The 25145-nt window shown below is 38.6% G+C and overlaps 1 protein-coding gene across 1 annotated transcript in view; it reads left to right on the forward strand.

The window, feature by feature from the left end:
• Positions 1 to 25145, forward strand: part of LOC307104490 (disintegrin and metalloproteinase domain-containing protein 5-like) — a gene marked incomplete at both ends in the record, with an annotated part of 107084 nt that overhangs the window by 63499 nt on the left and 18440 nt on the right. The window contains 3 exons of the mRNA XM_079779376.1: positions 8397 to 8487; positions 9071 to 9290; positions 14077 to 14188. Of these exons, the coding sequence (XP_079635502.1) occupies positions 8397 to 8487; positions 9071 to 9290; positions 14077 to 14188 (423 nt within the window). The remainder of the gene's footprint in view (positions 1 to 8396; positions 8488 to 9070; positions 9291 to 14076; positions 14189 to 25145) is intronic.

Genomic DNA, 25145 nt, shown 5'->3' on the forward strand with positions numbered 1-25145 from the left:
TCCCTATTTCCACTACCCAATATCTCTGATAATTACTACACTACTCTCTGTTTCCATGAGTTGTTTTTTTGTTTGTTTGTTTGTTTTGATTTTAGATTCCACATATAAGTGATGTTATATATTTGTCTTTCTTTGACTTATTTCACTTAGGACAATGCCTTCAAGATTCATCTAGGTTATGTCAAATGGCAAGAATTCCTTCTTTTCATGGCTGAATAATATTCCTACATTCACATATACACACACCTTTCCTTTTACATTTATCTGTTGATGGACACTTATGTTGTTTGCATATCTTAGATATTGTGATAAGGCTGCATGAATGTGGGAGTGCAGATATTTATTTGAGATCCTGATTTCAATTCCTTTGAATATAGACCCAGAAGTGGGATTGCTGGATCTATTTATTCCTATTTTTAAGTTTTTGTGGAACCTCCATACTGTGCCCTCTCACAGTCCTGGAGCCCTTGGGGGATGTCTGACTGCTGGCTTAGGCCGGCTCCCCACCAGCCAGCCGTGAGCCCAGCTTCTGGCTGAGAGGTGCTCCCCCCTATAGAGCACATTGACCACCAGGGGGCAGCTCCTCCATTGAGTGTCTGCCCCTGGTGGTCAGTGCGTGTCATAGCGATTCATTGTTCCACCGCCTTTTATTATATAGGAACTAGTGGCCCATTGCAGGAATATTCCTGCAAGAATAGGGCTTCCTGCAGCCTGAGCAAAGCTCCCACCTGTTTCCTCAGCCTCGCTCCCACCCATCTCCGCTGCCTTGCTCCCACCCGTCTCCTCTGCCTCGCTCCCACCTGTCTCCTCTGCCTCGCTCCCACCCGTCTCCTCTGCCTCACTCTCACCTGTCTCCTCTGCCTCACTCCCTCCCTCCCGTCTCCTCTGCCTCGTTTCCACCCATCTCCTCTGCCTCCCTCCCACCTGTTTCCTCTGCCTAGCTCCCACCCATCTCCACTGCCTAGCTCCCACCCATCTCCGCTGCCTAGCTCCCACCCGTCTCTGCTGCCTCGCTCCCACCCGTCTCCTCTGCCTCACTCCCACCCGACTCTGCTGCCTCGCTCCCACCTGTCTCCGCTGCCTCGCTCCCTCCCGTCTTCTCTGCCTCGCTCCCACCCATCTCCTCTGCCTCGCTCCCACCTGTCTCCTCTGCCTCACTCCCTCCCTCCCGTCTCCTCTGCCTCGCTCTCACCCATCTCCTCTGCCTCGCTCCCACCCATCTCCTCTGCCTCGCTCCCACCCGTCTCCTCTGCCTCGCTCTCACCCATCTCCGCTGCCTTGCTCCCACCCGTCTCCGCTGCCTTGCTCCCTCGCTCCCTCCCACCTGTTTCCTCTGCCTAGCTCCCACCCATCTCCGCTGCCTCGCTCCCTCCCTCCCGTCTCCGCTGCCTCCCGTCTCCTCTGCCTCGCTCCCACCCGTCTCTGCTGCCTCGCTGCCTCCCGTCTCTGCTGCCTCGCTCCCTCCCTCCCATCTCTGCTGCCTCACTCACTCCCTTGTCCCCCGCCCCGCCTGCTTCCTTCTTTTCTCCGCCGCCCCTCTTGCTTACTTCGCTGCAGCTTTGCTCCCTTCTGCAGTGCTTGGCTTCCTTCTCCACTGTCTTCTGTCTTCGCTCTGCACCTGGATATGCAAGTTAACCGCCATCTCGGTTGGGTTAATTTGCATATAGCTCTTGATTGGCTGGTGGGCGTGGCAGAGTGATGGTTAATTTGCATATCACTCCTTTATTAGATAGGATTGCTGATAACCCCTACATGGTCAAACTTAGCAGTAGCTGCTTGTAATATTCTTGAGCATTGAGATCAATGTCACCAAGTGCAGTATACTAGGTTTCCTCATCCATAAACAGAAACATAAACACCTGCCTACCTTCATTATAGTCCTACCCTGGTAATAAAATGTGATGGGAAAGCACTGTGAGTTATAAAATATGAGGGATTAACAAGCAAGATGAACAAGTATATATAAGTACACAAAATAAATGCCTTTATTCTAGAGATCATTGCAGCCACATAGGAAACAAAACGAAAGAGAAAGAACCCCCCCCCCCCGAAAAAAAAAAAACAAAAAAAACAAAAAACAAAAAACAACCTCTTGATCCCACTACTTTCTCAAAATCTCCTCCAAGAGCATTCCTAACCACAGTAGGTCACTGCAGTTGCTGATGTTTCCATCAAGGAACTTGCACCCTCAGGGTTCTGGGAACCCCAGTGACTTCATTGTTGTTGTAAGATCGTCAAATTTCTGTCATAAAATGTCCCAAACTTCTGATCACTTTCTTTATTCATTTGGGTTTCATGGTAAACTCAGTTCAAAGCCTGCCAAATGGAGGCAAGAATAGGAAAGTTAATACCATATATTTTTAAATCTCTCAGGCCCCAGGAGAATTAGGTGACAGAACCACAAAAGATATAATTTTGGGAGAAAAAGAAAATTCTGGCCAGGGGTAAGTCATCTAGGGCAGTAAGCCTTTGGTGTGAAGAAAACAATGCAGAAATACCTGTTACCCTGAGCCTCAAAAGTTGAGCTGAAAAAGGCCACTGTAGAGGGTGTTAGATTGTTCACAGTGGTGGGTTACTTACATGGCTCCCCAAGCCCATTAAGAGAACTGTGGGTGAATTGGAAGAATTGTTCAAATGACACAGGTTTTATATAACAAATAATGACCCATCCCAATCCAACATTTAGTGTTTTTTTCATGGTGGATTTTCCTTGTAATCAACTTTAATTTTTTTTAATATTCTTGATTGATTAAAAGTATTAAAAAAATCAAAGTTTTACATATGCCTCCCTTTTCCCCCCATTGTCCTCTACCCTACCACTCCCACCCCCCAGCAATGCCCTCACCTCCCTAGTGTCAGTGTCCATTGGTTAGGCTTATATGCATGCATACAAGTCCTTTGGTTGAGTTCTTACCCACCCCCCCCACCCATGCTCCCCTGCCTTCCCTCTGAGGTTTGACAGTCTGTTTGAGACTTCTCTGTTTCTGGATCTATTTTTGTTCATCAGTTTATGTTGTTCATTATATTCCACAAATGAGTGACATCATGTGATATTTATCTTTCTCCAACTGGCTTATTTCGCTTAGCATATGCTCTCCAGTTCCATCCATTCTGTTGGGAATGGTAAGAGTTCCTTCTTTTTACGGCAGAGTAGTATTCCATTGTGTAGATGTACCACAGTTTTCTAATCCACTTATTGACTGATGGGCACTTAGGCTGTTTCCAAATATTAGCTATGCTGCTATGAACATAAGAGTGCCTATATCCTTTCTGATTTCTTAGGATATATTCCTAGAAGTGGGATTACTGGGTCAAATGGCAGTTTCATTTTTAATTTTTTTGAGGAAACTCATACTGTTTTCCACAGTGGCTGCACTAGTCTGCATTCCCACCAGCAGTGAAAGAGGGTTCCTTTTTCTCCACATCCTCACCAGCACTTGCTGTTTGTTGATTTGTTGATGATAGTCATTCTGACAGGTGTGAGATGGTACCTCCTTGTCATTTTGATTTGCATCTCTCAGATGATTAGTGACTTTGAGCATGTTTTCATATGTCTCTCTCTTGGCCTTCTGTATGTCCTCTTTCAAAAAGTGTCCATTTAGGCTCTTTGCCCATTTTTTGGATTGGGTTGTTTATCTTCCTTTTGTTAAGTTGTATGAGCTCCCTGTAAATTTTGGAGATTAAACCCTATTGGAAATAGAATTGGCAAATATGTTCTCCCATGCAGTGGACTTTCTTGTAGTTTTGTCGATGGTTTCTTTTGTTCAGAAGCTTTTTATTTTGATGTAGTCCCATTTATATATTCTTTTTTTTTAGTTTCCATTGTCCTAGGAGCTGTGTCAGTAAAGATATTGCTATGACATATAGCTGATATTTTGCTGCCTATGGATTCCTCTAAGATTTTTATGGTTTCCCTTCTTACATTTAAGTCCTTTATCCATTTTGAGTTTATTTTTGTATATGAGGTAAGTTGGTGGTCTAGATTCATTTTTTTTGTGTGTATCTGTTCAATTTTCCCAACACCATTTATTGAAGAGACTGTCTTGACTCCATTGTATGTTCTTTCCTCCTTTGTCAAATATTAATTGAACATAATGGTTTGGGTTAATTTTTGGGTTCTCTGTTCTGTTCCATTGGTCTATATATCTGTTCTTGTGCCTGTACCAGGCAGTTTTGAGGACAGTGGCTTTGTAATATAGCTTAATATCTGGTATTGAGATCCTGACTACTTTGTTCTTCTTTCTCAGGATTGCTGTGGCTATTCAGGGTCTTTTTTCTTCCATGTGAATTTCTGGAGAGTTTGTTCTAGGTCTGTGAAATATTCCTTTGGTATCTTAATGGGGATTGCATTGAATCTATAGATTGCTTTGGATAGTATGGACATTTTAATGATGTTGATTCTACTAATCCGTGAACACTGTATATTCTTCCATTTGTTTATATCTTCCTCTATCTCTTTTTCAACATCCTGTAGTTTTCTGAGTTCAGGTCTTTTGCCTACTTAGATAAATTTATTCCTAAGTATCTTAATTTTGTTGTTGCATTGGTTGTAAATGGGGTTGTTTTTTAAAATGTCTCTTTATGTAAGTTCACTATTGTTATATAAAAAAACCCCATAGATTTCTGGGTGTTAATTTTGTATCCTGCTACATTGCCGAATTCATTTATGAATTCCAATAGTTTTTTTTTTTTGATGGAGTCTTTAAGTCAAATAGTTTTTTGATGATGGACAATATCACATTATCTGCGAATAATGACAGTTTTACTTCTTCCTTTCCAATTTTTATGCCTTTTATTTCTTTTTCTCATCTGATGGCTATGGCTAACACTTCCAGTACTGTGTCGAACAGGAGTGGTGAGAATGGGCATCCCTGTCTTGTTCCTATTCTTAGGGGGAATGGTTATAGTTTTTCCCCATTGAGTATGATGTTGGCTATAGGTTTGTCAGATAAGGCTTTTATTCTGTTGAGATATGATCCCTCTATTCCCACTTTGCTGAGGGTTTTTATCAAGAAAGGGTGTAGGATTTTATCAAATGCTTTTTCTGCATCATTGATATGACTGTGATTTTTATCTCTCAATTTGTTTATGTGATATATCATATTTATTGATTTGCAGATATTGTACCATCTTTGCATCTCCAGAATAAATCCCGCTTGGTCACGGTGTATTATCTTTCTAATGTAATGCTGGAATTTTGTTGAGGATTTTAGCATCTGTGTTCATTAGGGATATTGGCCTGTAATACTCTTTCTTTTTAGTGTCTTTATCTGGTTTTGGGATTAAGGTAATGCTGGCTTCATAGAATGAGCTTGGAAGTGTTCCTTCCTCTTGAATTTTTTTGGAATAGTCTGAGGAGGATAGGTTTTAGTTCTTCTTTGACTGTTTCATAAAACTTCCCTGTGAACCCATCGGGCCCAGGGCTTTTGTTTGTCAGATGTTTTTTGATAATTGCTTCAATTTCCTCCATAGTTAATTGGCCCATTCAAAATTTTTTATTCTTCCTAATTGAGTTTTGGAAGGTTGTATTTTTCTAGGAATATGTCCAATTCTTCTAGGTTTTCTAGTTTGTTAGAATAGATTTGTTCATAGTATTTTTTTTCTTTTTACAATCCTTTGTATTTCTGTGGGGTCTCTCGTTATTCTGCCTCTTTCATTTTTGATTTTTTAAATTTGGGTCCTCTCTCTTTGCTTCTTGGTGAGCTTGGCTAGAGGATCATCAATCTTGTTTATCCTTTCAAAGAACCAGCTATTGGTTTTATTGATCTTTTGTACTATTTTTTTTTGTCTCTGTGTCGTTTATTTCTGCTCTGATCTTTATTATCTCCTTCCTTCTGCTCACTCTAGGCTTTTATTGCTGCTCTCTTTCTAATTCTTTAAGTTATAGAGTTAGATAATTTATTACCATCTTTTCTTGTTTTCTGAGATGCTATGAACTTCCCTCATAGGACTGCTTTCACTGTGTCCCATAGATTTTGGATTGTTGTGTTTTCATTGTCATTTGTTTCCAGAATGTTTTTAATTTCTTCTTTGATCTCTTTGGTAACCCAACCATTGTTTAATAGCATGCTATTTAGCCTCCAAGCATGATTTATTTTCACTGATTTTATTGTAGTTGATTTCTAATATTATGCCATTGTGGTCTGAGAAGATGCTTGATATGATTTCAATCTTCTTGAATTTGGAGAGACTTCACCTGTGACCCAATATGTGGTCTATATTTGAAAATGTCCCATGTGCACTTGAAAAGAATGTATATTCTGTGGCTTTGGGATGAAATGTTCTGAAGATATCAATTAAATCCATCTGATCTAATGAGTCATTTAGGATAGATGTTTCTTTGCTGATTTATTTGTCTAGAGGATTTATTCAGTGATGTCAAAGGGGTGTTAACCCTTTGCACTTGCTTGCTTTTTTCTCGATTCCTTTATTCTAATGCTAACGGTGTCGAGTCACACTCGACATCCGAGTGCAAAAGGTTCAAGTCCCCTATTATGATTTATTGCTGTCGATCTCTCCCTTGATATCCTGCAGAAGTTTTTTTGTTTTTTTTTTAATGTATTTGGGTGCTCCTGCATTGGGTGCATATATGTTTACCAGAGTTATATCCTCTTGTTGTATCAATCCCTTTAGTATTATGAAGTGGCCTTCCTTATCTCTTTTTATGGAGGCCTACTTTGTCAGATATAAATATTGCTACCCCAGCTTATTTTTTTTCATTTCTATTTGCCTGGAAGATATTTTTCCATCTCTTCATTTTCAGTCTGGGTGAGTCCCTTGTTCTGAGGAGGGTCTCTTGTAGACAGCATATATATGGATCATGTTTTCTTATCCATTTAGCCACTCAATGTATTTTTATTGGAGCATTTAATCTGTTTATGTTTAAGGTTATTATTGATAGGTCCTTGTTTGTAGCCATTTTTTTGTGTCCTGGTGTTCCTTTTCCCCTTTCTATTCCTTCTTTCTACAACAGTGCCTTTAGCATTTCTTGCAGTACTGGCTTGATAGTGATAAACTCCCTTAGTCTTTTTTTGTCTGTGAAGCTCTGATTCCCCCTTCAATTTTGAATGATAGCCTTGCTGGATAGAGTATTCTTGGATTCATTTCCTTACTTTGCATCACTTTGTATACTTCATTCTAGTCCCTTCTGGCCTGATATGTTTCTGTTGATAAATCATTTGGTAATCTAATGGGATCCCCTGTAGGTAACTTTCTGTCTCTTGCAGCCTTTAAGATCCTCTCTTTGTCATTAATGTTTGCCACTATAATTATGAGGTGCCTTGCTGTGGGTCTTTTTGGGTTCATCTTGTTTGGGATTCTCTGTGCTTGTGTGATGTTTTTATTCCCCAAATCCTGGAAATTTTCTATCATTATTTCTTCAAATAGGTTTTCTAAACGTTGTTCCTCTTTTTGTCCTTCTGGCACCACTATTATACATATGTTATTTCGTTTCATGTTATCCCAAAGCTCCATTAGAACCTCCTCCTCCTGATTTTAAATGTTTTTATCCAATTGCTGTTCAGATTGGGTGTGTTTTTTCCTGCCCTTTCTTCTAATTTGCTAATCGTTTCTCCACTTCTAGTCTACTGTTGAAACCTTCTGTTATGTTTTTATTGTAGCTATATCACTTTTTATTTCCTCATGATCTACACTAATAAAAGAGAAATATTCAAATTGACCATACCTCTGTGACGCCCACCAGCCAATCAGGAGTGAATATGCAAATAACCCAACAAAGATGGTGGGTTAATTTGCATATGCAGGCTCAGAGCGAAGACTGAAGGCTCTGGCTCCAGTGAACTAAGTGATGAAGCAGCTATTGTATACATTTGAAGTATTCTCATTTTTAAAATTAGACATAACTAAATATATAAAAGGGCTAAAGTAGATAAATATTTATGTCCTTCCTAATTTTAAAATTCAACAATTCTTATTTAGTAATTGTTAGGATGCTTGGGAACAGAGATGAGAAATCTAGTATGGAATAGGAACAGTTAAGTGATCTCTGGGCTTGTTATCAGTATTTCATTATGGATACTATTTCTTTCCTGTTTTGTTTGGAATAAGAGCAAACTCTATTTTCACATTGGATAGAGAATGAAGGGAGAAAGTGATCAATTTAGCAGAAATAGAGAGGGTTGCTCATTCTGTTAACAATATAGAACCATTTGAATCATGTTGCTGTTTACTTTATCTGTGTTTCATACAGAAGAAAGTCTAGCAGGCTTAAAATGACAGGGTCTCTTTTTAAGCCTAGATCTACCCCCAGCTACTATTTAATGCGAGGTAAATTATAATCCTCTATAGGGAATCACATAATTTCCAGAGTGAGTTTGTTATTTATTTAATGATAATTGTAATTATGTATTATAACCTACTTACTTTTTTTCTTTCAGCTGCTAGAGGTGCTCAATTTGCTTGTTATGATGAAATAAATACAAGAGCAGATAGATATGGAAATTGTGGGTCCAATTATTGTCCTTTTCCGTATGTATTAGGCAATTCTAATTTTGTTTGTAATGTAGCTTATATGTTGCGAATATCTTATAATATATGTATAGACTAAAATGATATTTTATACCAGGTTTTCTTTGTTTCATTATCTGAGAACAATGTTATTACCTATTGCCTACAAATAACATGCACCTAGAATGTTACAACAACAATGACCATAAAATAGCCTCTGTTTATTGTTGTGATGAGGTAGGCATTGTGTTAGGTAGTTTATATACATTATATAATAAATATATTTAATACATCAAAAATTTGTATTAAGAGCTATTCTATTTTACTAATGAAAGAATTAAAGACCAGCAACCATTGGTTTAAATATCAGAAGTCAATATAGAAGAGATCAGGGCCATCAGATTGCAAAAATCATTAATCTTTTCTCTTGCCACATTGCCTCACAAAACAAAAAGAGTCACATCATACATAAGTCAGTGGGCTCAGAAAATTACTGAGAAAACTCTTGAAACCTGGATTTAAGTCAGTGAAATACCTTTTTAACTTAGCTATATCAGCAATCTATGTTAATATGAGAATTTTTTTTTCTGCCTTTTGCTTCTAGTCATCTCATGTGTGGAAAATTAGTTTGTGCCTGGCCACATAAAGAAATAGTATCAAAAGCAAATTTATCTGTGATTTACACACAAATACGAGATGAAATATGTGTGTCTACATTTCTAAACTCGGAAAGGATACCTTCCAACGATAGAACAACAATAAATAAACCTGAAGAAAGAGATAAAACATTTGTAGAAGATGGCACTTCGTGTGGTCCTGATATGGTAATTAGAACTACAAAATTATAAGTGTTTTCAACATCTTTTATGGTTATACTCATTTTGACAATATACCAACCAATGCACTTTAAAATAATCTGATTGAGGTATTGTTTACCTAAAATTCACTTATGGTAAGTGTGTAATTCATTGCTTTCAATTAATTTAGAGTTGTACAACCATCAGCACATCCAGTTTTAGAAAATACCATCACCTCTTCTCTCTTGCCCACTTGCCCATCCCTAGCCCTAAGCAACACACTCAGTTTCCTCTATTAACATTTAGCAGTAGTGTGATACATTTGTCATAATTAATAAGCCAATGTTGATGCATTAATGTTAACTAAATCTAGTAGTTCATTCAGATTTCCTTAGCTTTTACTTAATGACCTTTTCTAGGATTCAATCCAAAGTACCATTTTGCATTTATTTGCTGTGTATATTTAGGCTCCTCTCGACAGTACAGTTTCTTATAATGTCCACTCCTACCCCCCTTCTTTGGAAGAAGATCACATCATATCAAATATACATACTTGTTGATATTAATTTTGATCACATGGGTGTGGTAATATTTGACAAATTTATCACTGTAAATAATTTTTTCTTTCTATATTGTACTTCATTGAAAGAACTTACTATGCATAGCCTACACTTAAGGAGTAATAAGTTGTGTTCCACCTTCTTTTGAAATTCAGTATGTACTTAAATCATTTTGAATTCTGCATAGTTTTGTCTATTTTTCTCTATTTATTTAATCATATATTTGTAGCAGTATGGAATCCATGGATATTTATATTATAGTTTTGGTTATTATCCAGTATGACTTTATTTTATTGTTCAAATTGTTCTAACTTTGGCTATTGGGAGTTCTTTCAATTTGTTTCTATGTTGCTTTGACATACTATTATCATTGTGTGTGCTTTTCTTTTGGAGTACTTCCTTACTTTCTGGAATAACAAACTGTTCTAGGTCCATTTTGTATATTTTGTGTCTTAGTTCCCAGAATTAGCATTCTCCCAGGAGGCCTGGCTCACTTTAACTAGAAATGACCGTTAGAAACCAAGATCTAGGTGCTAATTGTGCTTTTGCTAATAGAGTTTCACTGGTCTTGCCCTATCAGTAGACAGAACTAGGAAATATATATCTGGCTGGTGTGGCTCAGTTGGCTGAGCATTGTCCCATGCACCAAGAGATCACTGATTTGATTCCTGGGCAGGGCACATGCTCCGGTTGCAGGCTCAATCCCCAGTAGGGGGTATGCAGTAGGCAGCTGATTTATGTTTCTCTCACATCAATGTTTCTATTTATCTCTCCCTTTCCTTTCTTCTCTCTCTCTCTCAAATTAGTAAAAACAATATTTAAAAATATTTTTTCCAAATGTTTTCAATTTCTTGCTCTCTCTTCTCCTTTTGGCACACCCATGATGTGAGTGTTTCAATGTTTGAAGTTGTCTCAGAGGCTTTTTGCACTATCTTCATTCTTTTTAAAATCTTTTTTCTTTTTTCCATTTTGATTGCATACTTTTTGCTTACTTGTATTTCAAATTGCTGATTTGATTGTAAATTATTCTTCATTTCAGTTAGTGTATCCTTCATTTCCAAATGATTCTTTTTTTATGGTTTCTGTCTTTTTCATGCTGTTGAAGTTTTCACTAAGTTCCTTGAGCATCCTTATAACCATTGTTTTGAACTGTGTCTGGTAGTTTGCTTGCCTCCATTTCATTTTGTGTTTTTTTTTGTTTTTTGTTTTTTGTTTTTTTCTGGAGAAGTCTCCTGTTCTTTCATTTTGGATCTTTTTATTTGTCTCTGCATTTTGGAAGCTTCCCTATCTTGTTTTTATGTATTAGCTAGAGCTGCTGCATCTTCTGGACTAGCTGGAGTGGCCTTGTTTAGGCGATGCCTGTAGGCTTCAGTAGCACAGCTTCCCCAGTCACCTGAGCTGGATGTTCCAGGCACCCTGATGTGGACTGTGAGAACTGTACTTTTGTATTTGAGCTTTGATTACTGTTGGCATGTCACTGGGAGAAATTGACCTCCCAGGCCAATTGGCTGTGAAGACCAGCTGTGGCTACAAAAGATCAGCTGCTGTACAGAAGCTGACACTACAAAGCAGAACTTTATTTTAGAGGGGCTTTGGTGCTCACTGAGTCATCACCTTGAGTGTGTTGCTTGTGGAGATGGGAGGCTTTTAATCTTGTGTAGTCTGAAGCTGTTAACCTGGTACACTGGCTCTTAGGCCTCCTGGGAGATTCAAGGTCAGCCACTGTCTGTGATCTGCTTGAGGTACCTGGCATGGGCTACAGAGTGACCTGCAGATGGCTGTTACTTGTGCTGGGGTTGAAGGTGCCCAGGAGAGGCTAAGTTGCAAATCAAGGCTGGTTGCTGCTAGTGATAAGCCCGGGGCCACTTAGCAAGAGATACAGGGTACACAGAGGCCAGATTCTGCTTGTTTGAGAGATTTTAGGAAAATCTGAAGCATGAGATGCAATAGTCCATTTGTATGGAAAAGCCACTGGAAACAGCTGAGGGAAACCAGCAAGTTTGGTGGGCTAGGGTCTCAGGGAATCATCAGGGCAGGGTGAACAGAGTGAGGCAGGTTGATGGAGACTCAGATATGGTGTCCACCTGCCTGTTTGGGCATGGGGGACTGTATCAGTAAAGGAACAATGGCTTTCACTAGCAGTAAGCTGATACCCTTCAGCTCTTGCCCTGATGCCAGACTATTTAGTTCCTGCCTGTGTGTCTTTGATTCCTTTCAAGCTGCTATCCCAGTGTTGTAGCTCAGAGGGAGTGAGTCCAAGTAAGGCCATGTTCAGGCCCTTTAAGGGGAACTGCCTGGGACTCCAGCAGCACTCCATCTCACTCAACCACAATCTCCACTGGATTGGATAGCAAGAAGCTATGGGGACTTCTCCTTTTGGCACTGGAACCTGGTCTTGGAGGCCTGGTGTGGGGCTGGGACCCCTTGCTTCTCATGAGTAACCTCCACAGGAAAGGCATCTCTTCCAATTTTTACTTGCCACACATAGGTGTGGGAACAGCCAATTCCAGGTCTCTGCCCCTCCTACCAATCTCAATATGGCTTCTTCTTTAAATCTCTAAAGTAGGACTCCCATTCTGCTAGATTTCAGGTGGTTCTGAATGATGGTTGTTATGTAGTTGTAATTTTATGTGGTTGTGGGAGTATCCTCATACTAATGATTTTAAGACCTCAATCTCCCATCAGATAGTACTCAACCCTGACTGCTCACAAATAATTGCCTGGACCCTGTCCCAGGTATCTATACTAATAATAGAGGAATATGCAAATTGACCAGGATGCTGTCACATGGGGGCGGACCATGGCAGAGAGCTCTCAGCACGCCTGTGCCAGGAGTCTGAAGGGCATGGAGAGGAAGGGAGAGCAGATAGGCAGTTAGGGGGATCAGGACAGGAGGGGAGCACAGATAGGCAGTTAGGGAGATCAGGCCAGGAGGGGAGAGCAGTTAGGGGGATCAGACTGGCAGGGAGAGCAGTTAGGGCCATCAGGCCGGAAGGGGAGCAGTTAGGAACTAGTGGTTCCGGATTGCGAGAGGGACCCCAGATTGGAGAGGGTGCAGGCCAGGCTTAGGGTCCCCCACCCTGTGCATGAATTTTGTGCACCGGGCCTCTAGTTTTAATATAATGGTCTCAGGTGGAGCTCAGGCATAGGCATTTAAAAAATGTTCTTCAGTGAATTCTTGAACTCAAGGAACTAATCAAATAATTTTTTCAGGAATATATCTTTCTAAGAGGACTTCTGGTGTTAGATGGTAAGAAAATAAAATTTCCAACTTCTTACATATGATTACAACTTTATAATCTGAAGGTACATAGCTTATTTCACATTTATTTCAATGAACTTACAATTACTTTATTTTTTGGATTTTTATGTCAATCCTTGGTAATATGAATTCTGGAATTTTTTATAGTTTTTCATCTATATTATCAATGTACACAATCAATTGTTTGCTGACTTTATTTTTTATTTCCTTTTGAATTGTTTTAGTATTGTATCAACTTTCAATGTAGAGAGATTAGATACATGGTCAATTATGCTGCATGCAACAATACTAGACACTGTAGGAACAGGGGAGTAAGTAATTTCAATTTTCTTTTTAAGCTACATGTTTTGAAAATTTAAGAAACAGTTTAGAGGTTTACAAAATCATTTGAATAATTTTCTAAATAATTTTTATACTACTTGGTGCCATTTAATGGTCTGTAATTTATAGCTTTAACATTATTTTACTAAGAAATCTTGCCAAACTATTTATTAAAGAAGATAAAGTAGAAACATTTAAGATAATTCTGGACATATAAAATGTTTGGTAAATATGTGGGGTGGATGTGCTATAAGCACTATGTGTTACCATATAACCAAAATCATATTATTTTTACAGAGAGAAGGCAGAAGGTAAATAAAGTTATATGAATTTCTTTCTAGTCTTGCTAGTTAATTTAGGCTGTTCTGTGAAGCTAGAAAGTAAATGACAATTAATGGCATGTTACTGGTAATTGCCAATATTTGTGTTTGTCTACGTGAAGAGTTGAAAGAATAAAAAAAAAAATTAACTTGGTAACAGAAGCTAGATGTACTTTTTAAGGTATAGACACTTTCAAGAGAAAATTCGTTGAATTGTTTATTTAAGATCAATTTTCTAGAATGGATAGCTTCTGTGGCATAAATTATCTGTTGAATAAGCATAGAATATTCGTCTCTATTGTAAACCATCTTTGTACATAAAAAATTGTTCTGTTTTCTGATTATTCTAGATTTGCAACAATTTCCAGCATTGCCATTGTGACAAAGGGTTTGCTCCTCCTCGTTGCAAAGAAGAAAAAGACGCATTTGGAAGTGTGGATGATGGGCACCTATCTGATCAAGGTTAGTATCTTTATCTAATGGACATATATGCATAACCCTTGGACATGGACAATTGTGTGAAGACCAATCAAGGGGGAGGTGTGGGTGGATGAAGATGAGCAAAGAGAGAGTTATTTATGTCAGCATTAAAAATTTTAAATAAAAAAATAGAAAAATAATATGAAACGATAAATTAAAGTATAGATTACAAGCTAGATTACCAAAGAATTGAAGCAAAAAAACAGGTGTTTTTTGTTTGTTTGTTTGTTGTTGTTTTTTTGCTTTTCTGATTTCTATTCCCTTTATTTTTTTAAATTTTATTTTATTGTTTAAAGTATTACAAATAGTAGTACATATGTCTCCTTTTCCCCCCACATTGACCTTCCCCTGGCCTCCCCTACCCGCCAGCACATGCCCTCACCTCACCCCCCAGTGTCTTGCATCCATTGGTTATGCTTCTATGCATGCATACAAGTTCTTTGGTTGATCTCTTGCCTTCCCCTCCAACCCTCCCCAGCCTTCCAGCTGTAATTTGACAGTCTGTTCGATGATTCTCTGCCTCTGTATCTATCTTTTTGTTCATCATGTTATAATGTTCTTTATTATCCATAAATGAGTGAGATCATGTGGTATTTTTCTTTCACTGTCTGGCTTATTTCACTTAGCATAATCCTCTCCAGTTCCATCACTGCAAATGTTAAGAATTTCTTCTTTTTTTATAGCAGCGTAGAATTGCATTGTGTAGATGTACCACAGTTTTCTAATCCACTCATCTGCTGATGGGTATTTAGGCTGTATCCAAATCTTAGCTATTGTAAATTGTGCTGCTGTGAACATAGGGGTGCATATATCCTTTCTGATTGGTGTTTCTGTTTTCTTGGGATATATTCCTAGAAGTGGGATAACTGGGTCAAATGGCAGTTCCATTTTTAAATTTTTGACAAAACGCCATACTGTTTTCCACATTGGCTGCACCATTCTGCATTCCCACCAGCAGTGAAAGAGGGTTCCTTTTTCTCTGCATCCTCGCCAGAACTTGTTGTTTGTTCATTTGTTGATGATAGCCATTCTGACAGGTGTGAGGTGGTACCTCATTGTTGTTTTGATTTGCATCTCTCGGAAGATTAGTGACTTTGAGCATGTTTTCATATGTCTCTTGGCTTTCTGAATGTCCTCTTTCAAAAAGTGTCTAATTAGGTCCTTTGCCCATTTTTTTTATTGGATTGTTTATCTTCCTTTTGTTAAATTGTATGAGTTCCCTGTAAATGTTGGAGATTAAACCCTTATCAGAGATAACATTGGCAAATATGTTCTCCTATCCAGTGGGCTTTCTTATTGTTTTGTTGATTGTTTCTTTTGCTATGCAGAAGCTTTTTATTTTTATGTAGTCCCATTTGTTTATTTTATCCTTAGTTTCTCTTGCCCTAGGATCTGTGTCTGAAAAGATATTGCTACGACATATGTTTGCAATTTTGCTGCCTATGGAGTCTTGTAGGATATTTATGGTTTCCCGTCTTATATTCAAGTCCTTTAGCCATTTTGAGTTTGTTTGAGTTTGTTTTTGTGTATGGTGTAAGTTGGTGATCTGGTTTCATTTTTTTGCATGTATCTGACCAAATTTCCCAGCACCATTTATTAAAGAGACTGTTTTGACTTCATTGTATGCACTTTCCTCCTTTTTAAAATATTGAGTATAATGGCTTGGATCAATTTTTGGGTTCTCTATTATGTTCCATTGGTCTGTATGTCTGTTCTTGTGCCAGTACCAGGCTGTTTTGAGAACCGTGGCTTGGTAATATAGTTTGATGTCTGGTATTGTGATCCCACCAACATTGTTCTTGTTTCTCAGGACAGCTGTGGCTATTCAGGGTCTTTTTTAATTTCAGATGAATTTTTGGAGAGTTTGATCTAGGTCTTTGAAATATGCCATTGGTATTTTAATAGGTATTGCATTGAATCTGTAGATTGCTTTAGGTAGTATGGACATTTTAATGATATTGATTCTACCAATCCATAAACATGGTATGTTCTTCCATTTGTTTATGTTTTCCTCTATCTCTTATTTCAATGTCCTGTAGTTTTCTGAGTATAGGTCTTTTATGTCCTTAGTTAAGTTTATTCCTAGGTATCTTAATTTTTTTTGGTTCAATAGTAAATGGGATTTTTTTTTCATTTCTCTTTCTGTGAGTCCATTATCCTATCTAAAAAAGAGGTAATATGCAAATTGACCTTCACTCCAACACACAAGATGGCCGCCCCCATGTGGACACAAGATGGCCACTGCAAGATGGCTGGCAGGGGAGGGCAGTTGTGGGCAATCAGGCCAGCAGGGGAGGGCAGTTAGGAGGGACCAGGCCTGAAAGGGAGGGCAGTTGGGGGTGATCAGGCCTGCAGGGGAGGGCAGTTAGGGGTGACTGGGCTGGCAGAAGAGGGCAGTTGGGAGCAACCAGGCCTGCAGGGGAAGACAGTTGGGGGGGGACCCAGGCCTGCAGGGGAGGTCAGTTAGGGGTGACCAGGCCAGCAGGGGAGGGCAGTTGGGGCAACCAGGTTGGCAGGGGAGGGCAGTTAGGGGCAATCAGGCCAGCAGGGGAGCAGTTAGAGGTCAATCAGGCTGGCAGGGGAGTGGTTAGGGGGTGATCAGGCTGGCAGGCAGAAGCAGTTAGGGGCAATCAGGCAGGCAGGCAGGCAAGCAGTTGGGAGCCAGCAGTCCTGGATTGTGAGAGGGATCGGGCCTAAATGGGCAGTCGGACATTCCTCAAGGGGTCCCAGTTGGAGAGGGCCCAGGCTGGGCAGAGGGACCGCCCCCCACCGTGCACGAATTTCGTGCACTGGGTCTCTAGTTGGTGTATAAAAAGGCCATAGATTTCTGGGTGATAATTTTGTATCCTGCTACATTGCCAAATTAATTTATTAGGTCTAGTAGTTTTTTGATGGAGTCTTTGAGGTTTTCTATGTATAGTATCATGTCATCTGTGAATAAGGTCAGTTTTACTTCTTTTCCAATTTGGATGCCTTTTATTTCTTCTTCTTGTCTGATCACTTTGGCTAGTACTTCTGGTACTATGTCGAACAGGAGTGGTGAAAGTAGTCATCCTTGTCTTGTTCCTGTTCTTAGGATAAATGGGTTTAGTTTCTACCCACTGAGTGTGATGTTAGCTGTAGGTTTGTCATATTGGGCTTTTATTATGTTGAGGTATGATCCCTTTATTCCCACTTTGCTGAGATTTGTGTTTTTTGTTTTTTTTTAATCAAGAAAGGGTGTTGGATTTTGTCAAATGCTTCTTCTGCATCAATTGCTATGATTATGTGATTTTTGTCTTTCAATTTGTTTATGTGATGTATCACATTTATTGATTTGCAGATATTGTACCATCCTTATATCCCCAGAATAAATCCCACTTGGTCATGATGTATGATATTTCTAATGTATTGCTAAATCTGATTTGCCAGAATTTTGTTGAGGATTTTAGCATCTATGTTCATCAGGATATTGGCCTGTAGGTCTCTTTTTTTGTGCTGTCTTTATCTAGTTTTGGGATTAGGGTAATGCTGGCTTCATAAAACAAGCTTGGAAGTGTGCCTTCCTCTTCAATTTTTTGGAATAGTCTGAGGAGGATAGGTTTTAGTTCTTCTTTAAATGCTTGGTAGAACTCCCCTGTAAAGCCATCTGGACCAGGGCTTCTGTTTGCTAGAAGATTTTTGATCACTGTTTCAATTTCTTTGGTAGTTATTGGCATATTCAAGTTTTTTGTTTCTTCTTATTTTTAAAAAATATATTTTATTGATTTTTTTACAGAGAGGAAGGGAGAGTGATAGAAAACTAGAAACATCGATGAGAGAGAAACATCGACCAGCTGCCTCCTGCACATCGCCTACCGGGGATGTGCCCGCAACCAAGGTATATGCCCTTGACTGGAATCGAACCTGGGACCTTTCATTCCGCAGGCCGACGCTCTATCCACTGAGCCAAACTGGTTTTGGCTTTTTGTTTCTTCTTGGTTGAGTTTTGGGAGCTTGTGTTTTTCTAAGAGTATGTCCATTTTATCTAGGTTGTCCATTTTGTTGGAATAGAGTTGTTCATAGTATTTTTTCATAATCATTTGTATTTCTGTGAGATCGGTTGTTACTTCACCTTTTTCATTTCTGATTTTGCTTATTTGGGCCCTCTCTCTTTGCTTCTTGGTGAGCATGGATAGAGGTTCATCAATCTTGTTTATACTTTCAAAGAACCAGCTCTTAGTTTTGTTGATCTTTTGTATTTTTTTTTTTTTTTTGGTCTCTATGTTATTTATCTCCACTCTGATCTTTATTATTTCATTTCTTCTGCTTATGCTGGGCTTTTCTTATTGCTTTCTTTCTAAATCGTTGAGTTGTAGGGTTAGATAATTTATTACCATTGTTTCTTATTTTTTGAGGTAGGCCTGTAGAGCTATGAACTTCCCTCTCAAGATTGCTGTCACTGTTTCCTATAGATTTTGGATTGTTGTGTTTTCATTGTCATTTGTTGCCATGATGCTTTTTATTTCTTCTTTGATCTCTTTGGTAACCCAGTCATTGTTTAATAGCATGCTATTTAGCCTCAAGGTGTTTGATTTTTTTAAATTGTTTTTATTGTAGTTGATTTCTAGTTTTATGACATTGTGATCTGAGAAGATGCTTGATATGATTTCTATCTTCTTGAATTTGAAGAGACTTTGCCTGGTCCCAATATATGGTCTATATTTGAAAATGACCCATGTGCACTTGAGAAGAATGTATATTCTGTGGCTTTGAGGTGAAATGTTCTGAAGATGTCAATTAATTCCATCTGATCTAGTGAGTCATTTAGGATTGATGTTTCTTTGATGATTATTTGTTTATAGGATTAGTCCAGTGGTGTTAGTGGGGTATTAAAGTTCCCTATTATGACTGTATTGCTGTCATTCCCTCCCTTGATATCCTCCTGAAGTTTTTTTATTTATTTGGGTGTTCCTGTATTTGGTGTCTATAAGTTTACCAGAGTTATATCTTCTTGTTGGGTTTCTCCCTTTAGTATTATGAAGTGGCCTTCTTTATCTCTTGTTATGTCCTTCACTTTGAGATCTAATTTGTCAGATATAAGTATTGCTACCACAGCTTTTTTTTTTTTTCATTCGCCTGAAAAATCTTTTTCCATCCCTTCACCATCGGTCTTTGTGAGTCCTTTGTTCTGAGGTGGGTTTCCTGTAGACAACAGATATATGGGTCATGTTTTCTTATCCAGTAAGCTACCCTATGTCTTTTGATTGGGGCATTTAATCCATTTCTATTTGAAGTGATTATTGATAGGTACTTTTCGCCATTTTTCCCTTATGCCTGTGTTCCTTCTTCGCTTCCTATTTCTTCTTTTTATAGCAGACCCTTTAGCATTTCTTGCATTGCTGGTTTGTTGGTGATAAACTCCCTTAGTCCTTTTTTTGTCTGTGTAGCTCCTGATTTCTCCCTCAATTTTTATTGATAGCCTTGCTGTGTACAGTATTCTTGGATTCAGACTCTTCCTTCGCATCACTTTGTATATTTCATTCCATTCCCTTCTGTCCTGATGGGTTTCTGGTGAGAAATCAGTTGCTAGTCTGATGGGGGATCCTTTGTAGGTAACTTTCTGTCTCTCTCTGGCTGCTTTTAAGATTCTTACTTTGTCATTGGTGTTTGCCAATTTAATTATAATGTGCCTTGGTGTCGGTCTTTTGGGGTTCATTTTGTTTGGGACTCTGTGAGCTTCTTGGACTTGTGTGAGTTTTTTCTTCCCTATATCAGGGAAGTTTGCTGTCATTATTTCTTTAAATAGGTTTTCTATTCCTTGCTCAGTTTCCTCTCCCTCTGGCACCCCTGTTTTGTGGATGTTGTTTCGTTTTGTGTTGTCCCAAAGTTCCCTTAGGCTCCCCTCCTGTTTTTTAAGTTTTTTTTTTTCTAGATGCTGCTCTGCTTGAGAATTTTTTTCTACCTTGTCTTCTAGCTCACTGATGCGGTCCTCTGATTCTTCTAGTCTACTGTTGATGCTTTCTATTGAGTTCTTAATTGCAGCGATGTCATTTTTCATTTCTTCTTGATTCTTCTTCATTTCCTCTTGATTCTTGAACATATTATTGAATTTGTCTTCCTACCTTTTCAGCGACCTTATGATCATTTCTCTGAATTCTTCCTCTGACATGTTCCTTGCCTCCATTTCGTTTACTTCCTTTTCTGATGATGCCTCTTTTTCTTTCATATGCTGGCTGTTTCTTTGTCTTCCCAATTATCTCTCCTCTATTGGTGTCTGGTTATATAGCTCTCTCTCTCCTGCATTAAGTTAAAGGCACATAATACAACACAACAAGGCACAAGGCACTGAACACAAATGTATTCATGATACTAATAACCCCAAATAAAGGGACCACCAGAGATAAGAGAATTAGGGGATAAAAAAAGAGTGGAAAAATGATATTGAGAAAAAGAAAAAATGTAAGAGAGAAAGAAAGAGAATAAAAAAGAAGGGGGGAAACTATATGGGGAGAAAACTCCAATAGAGCAACAACTATTCCAAAAAAATGAAAACAACTAACACCCAGAGATGAATGCAAACTACAAACAACAACAAATAACAAGCAAGGAAAGAAAAAACAGAAGCAAAAAAGAGAGAGAATTAATCACACAAACAAACAAACAAAAAAACCCCAATCTAATCAACAAACAAACAACAACAATAGGACAGAGAGAAAAATGCAAAACAAACAAAACAATAAAAATATAAAACAACAACAACAAACAAAAAAAAGGATGAGAGAAAAAAAATTTGGATCATGAAGAAAGAGAAGAGAGAAGTGTATGGACTTGGAGCAGGGGATCAGAAATTAGGTATATAAATAGGATGAATTTTTAATGAAATAAAAAGAAGGAATAGGGAAAATCTAAAGCAGGAATAGGGTAAGAGAAACAGGAAAACAAATGGGGAAAAATGAGGAAGAGAGTGTTGGCATAAAGGTAAATGTTGAGATAGAGTAAAATGATGCTAAAGGAAAAATGAAAACAGAATGTAGAATACTAATCCCAAAATAAAATAAAATAAAGAGAAAATAAAATGACACTTTTAAAAAAAAGGTAAAATAGTAGTAGTAATAATGTTGATTAAAAATAAAAATAATAATTAAAAAGGTAAAATCAAGAGAGAAAAAAATAAAAAAATTTAGTTTCTTCAGTAAAAGATAAATTAAAATGTGCAGTACTGAAGGTCATTCACTTCCTCTACTGTTCTGTTTGGCATGCCTGTTTCCTCTCAGGTAGTCAGGACAGTATTGAAGTTCCCTGCGTTCCACAGCTCCTCTGTGTCATAATCCATAATCCTGTTTTCAAGCATGCAGTATTTCTTTGTTTCTCAGCCTGCCTGTAGTTGTATTTACACAAGATTCAATTTGTGATTCAACCCCTGGGTGGCAGTATTTCTGTATTGACATCTGGGGCTATAAGTCCTCTCTACCCAGTATTTAGACTTTGTTTTCCCTGCCATACTCAATACTGGTTTGGGGAAATGGATTTCCCCAGAGCTGGTTTTCTGGTCATTTCTCCCCGCTCTGATCCCCAGGTTCCACAAAAACAACTTTCCCCTGCAGTCTCTGAGAGTATTTTTAATTGGGTTGTCCTATATACTGGGCTTAATAATCAAAAGCAAGGATTTAAAGAAAAAAAGAGCCAGAGTAAGTGCGCGAACTCATGACTTTTTCGCCCTGGCACTGCGCGTGACTCTCTGCACGTCTCTGTGCATGTCTTTTCCCCCAGCACAGCGCAGCTAGTATATTGGTAAAACTGCAGGCTGCCTTTTTGTGCCCAGCCCAGCTATGGGTTAATTTCTAGAGTTCCCTTCTGCCAGCAGCCCTGTGGATCCTCTTCCACATTCGTGGATGACGCAGTTCCCAATGGCTGCAGATTTTGTGGGCACAGACTTTCTCTGAACCTGTATGTCCTGCTGCACACGTTTCTCCCTTCAGCCTGGATTGCGACCTCACCTTTCTCTGGACGAAATCTGACCTTTCTGTGAGAAGGTGCAGAGCTCATCCAAGTCCACGTATTCACACTGCTTGAGACGTGGTGTTCTTGGTTTCGCAGCTGGTTCCTTGGTGTTGTGGTTGTAGGGTCCTGGGAGGTATCTGATTCTTCCCAGTTGAAGGTAAGGCTAGGCTTCCGATCACAGCCACTCTGCCCTTCAAGATGGCACAGTCTCTGCAGCAGAGCTGGTCGCTCTAGGAGAGATTTCAGCAGCAGTGGAGGCTGCCCAGTCAGGGGAGCCCGGACCGGCAGTCCCCAACAGTCCCTTGGAATATAGCTGTCCCTCACTCACAAATAGACACTCCCCATATGTCCACACACTCTTCTTTCGTTCTCTCACACACTATCTTGCAGCCTGTCTTCCCGTTGGCAGCCATCTTTGATCCCCAAAACCAGTTTTATTTTAATTATAAGGTTAAAAAAAATCTTGGACAGTATAAGTTTGTACTCTTGTTTGTATATCAACATTGATATTGTTTATTAACATAAAATGTACCCAATATTAGGCACTTTAAAAGTAGAAATTACAGTGCATGTAATTTTACAGGATAATTAATCAATTTATTATTTATTTTAGGTTTCTTTCTTTTTTTAATTTAAGTTCTTTATTGTTTAATGTATTGCATAAGTCTCCCTTTTCCCCCCATTGACCTCTCTGCAGTCACCTTCAACCCCAAGTTCATGCCCTCACCCCCCACCACTCCCATCTATGTCCATTGGTTATGCTCATATGCATGCATACAAGTCCTTTGGTTGATCTTTTATCCCCTTACTGCCTGCCTTCCTTCATAGGTTGGATAGTCGATTTGATGCTTCTATTACTCTGGTTCTGTTATTGTTCATCAGTTTATGTTGTTCATTATATTCCACAAATGAGTGAGATCATGTGATATTAACTTTCTCTGACTGACTTATTTCACTTAGCATAATGCTCTCCAGTTCCATCCATGCTCTTGCAAATGGTAAGAATTCCTTCGTTTTTACATCAGCATAGTATTTCATTGCATAGACGTACCACTGTATTTTAATCCACTCATCTGCTGATGGACACTTAGACTGTTTTCAAATCTTAGCTATGGTAAATTGTGCTGCTATGAACATAGGGGTACATATATACCCTTTCTGATGGGTGTTTCTGTTTTCTTGGGATATGTTCTAAAAGAGTGATTACTGGGTCAAATGGCAATTCCATTTTTAATTTTTTGAGGAAATGCCATACTGTTTTCCACAGTGGCTGTACCACTTTGCATTCCCACCAGCAGTGCAAGGGGGTTCCTTTTTCTCCACATTCTCTCCAGGACTTGACATTTGTTGATTGGTTGATGATAGCCATTCTGACAGGTGTGAGATGGTACTGCATTGTTGTTTTGATTTGCATCTCTCAGGTGATTAGTGACTTTGAGCATGTTTTCATATATCTCTTGGCCTTCTGTATGTCTTCTTTCAAAAGGTGTCTATTTTGGTCCTTTGCCCACTTTTTTATTGTATTATTTATCTTCCTTTTGTTAAGTTGTAGGAGTGCCCTATAAATTTTGGAGATTAAACTCCTATTAGAGATAGCATTGGCAAATATGTTCTCACATGCAGTGGGCTTTCTTGTTGTTTTGTTGATGGTTTCTTTTGCTGTGCAGAGGCTTTCTATTTTGATGTAGTTCCATTTGTTTATTTTCTCCTTAGTTTCCATTGCCCTAGGAGCTATATTGGTAAAGATATTGCTACAACATATGTCTGCTATTTTGCTGCCGATGGCTTCTGCTAAGATTTTTAAGGTTTCTCGTCTTACGTTTAAGTCCTTTAGCCATTTTGAGTTTGTTTTTGTGTATGGTGTAAATTGGTGGTCTAGTTTCATTTTTTGCATGTATCCGTCCAATTTTCCCAACACCATTTATTGGAGAGACTGTCTTGACTCCATTGTATGCTCTTGCTTCCTTTGTCAAATATTAATTGAGCATAATGACTTGGGTCAATTTCTGGGTTCTCTGTTCTGTTCCATTGGTCTATATGTCTGTTCTTGTGCCAATACCAGGCAGTTTTGATGACAGTGGCTTTATAATATAGCTTGATATCTGCTATTGTGATCCCTCCAACTTTTTTCTCAAGATTGCTGCAGCTATTTGGGGTCTTTTTTTTTCCAGATGAATTTTTGTTCTAGATCTTTGAAGTATGCCATTGATATTCTAATGGGAATTATATTGAATCTATAGATTGCTTTGGGTAGGATGGATATTTTAATGATGTTGATTTTACCAATCCATGAATACGGAATATTCTTCCCTTTGTTTATGTCTTCCTGTATCTCTGTTTTCAGCATCCTGTAATTTTCTGAGGTCAGGGCCTTACCTCCTTAGTTAAATTTATTCCTAGGTACCTTAAGTTTTGAATTTTTGTGTTGCAGTGGTAAATGGGATTGTTGTGTGTTTTGTTTTTTTGTTTATCTTTCTGTGAGTTCATTATTGGTGTATAAAAAGGCCATAGATTTCTGGGTGTTAATTTTGTATCCTGCTACATTGCTGAATTCATTTATTAAGTCTAGTAGTTTTATGATGGAGTCTTTAGGGTTTTCTAAGTACAATATCATGTCATCTGGGAATAATGACAATTTTACTTCTTCTTTTCCCATTTGGATGCCTTTTATGTCTTCTTCTTGTCTGATCACTATGGCTCGTACTTCCAGTACTATGGTGAAAGTGGGCATCCCTGTCTTGTTCCTGTTCTTAGGGGAAATGGTTTTAGTTTTTGCCCATTGAGTATGATGTTTGCTGTAGGTTTGTCATATAAGGCTTTTATTGTTGAATTATGTTCCCTCTATTCCTACTTTGCTGAGAGTTTTTATCAGGAAATGGTATTGGATTTTGTCAAAGGCTTTTTATGCATCAATTTCTATGATTATGTGATTTTTTTCTTTCAGTTTGTTTATGTGATGTATCACGTTTATTGACTT

The sequence above is a fragment of the Cnephaeus nilssonii genome (genome assembly GCF_951640355.1).
Source record: "Cnephaeus nilssonii genome assembly, chromosome: 8".
NCBI classification, from domain to species: domain Eukaryota; kingdom Metazoa; phylum Chordata; class Mammalia; order Chiroptera; family Vespertilionidae; genus Cnephaeus; species Cnephaeus nilssonii.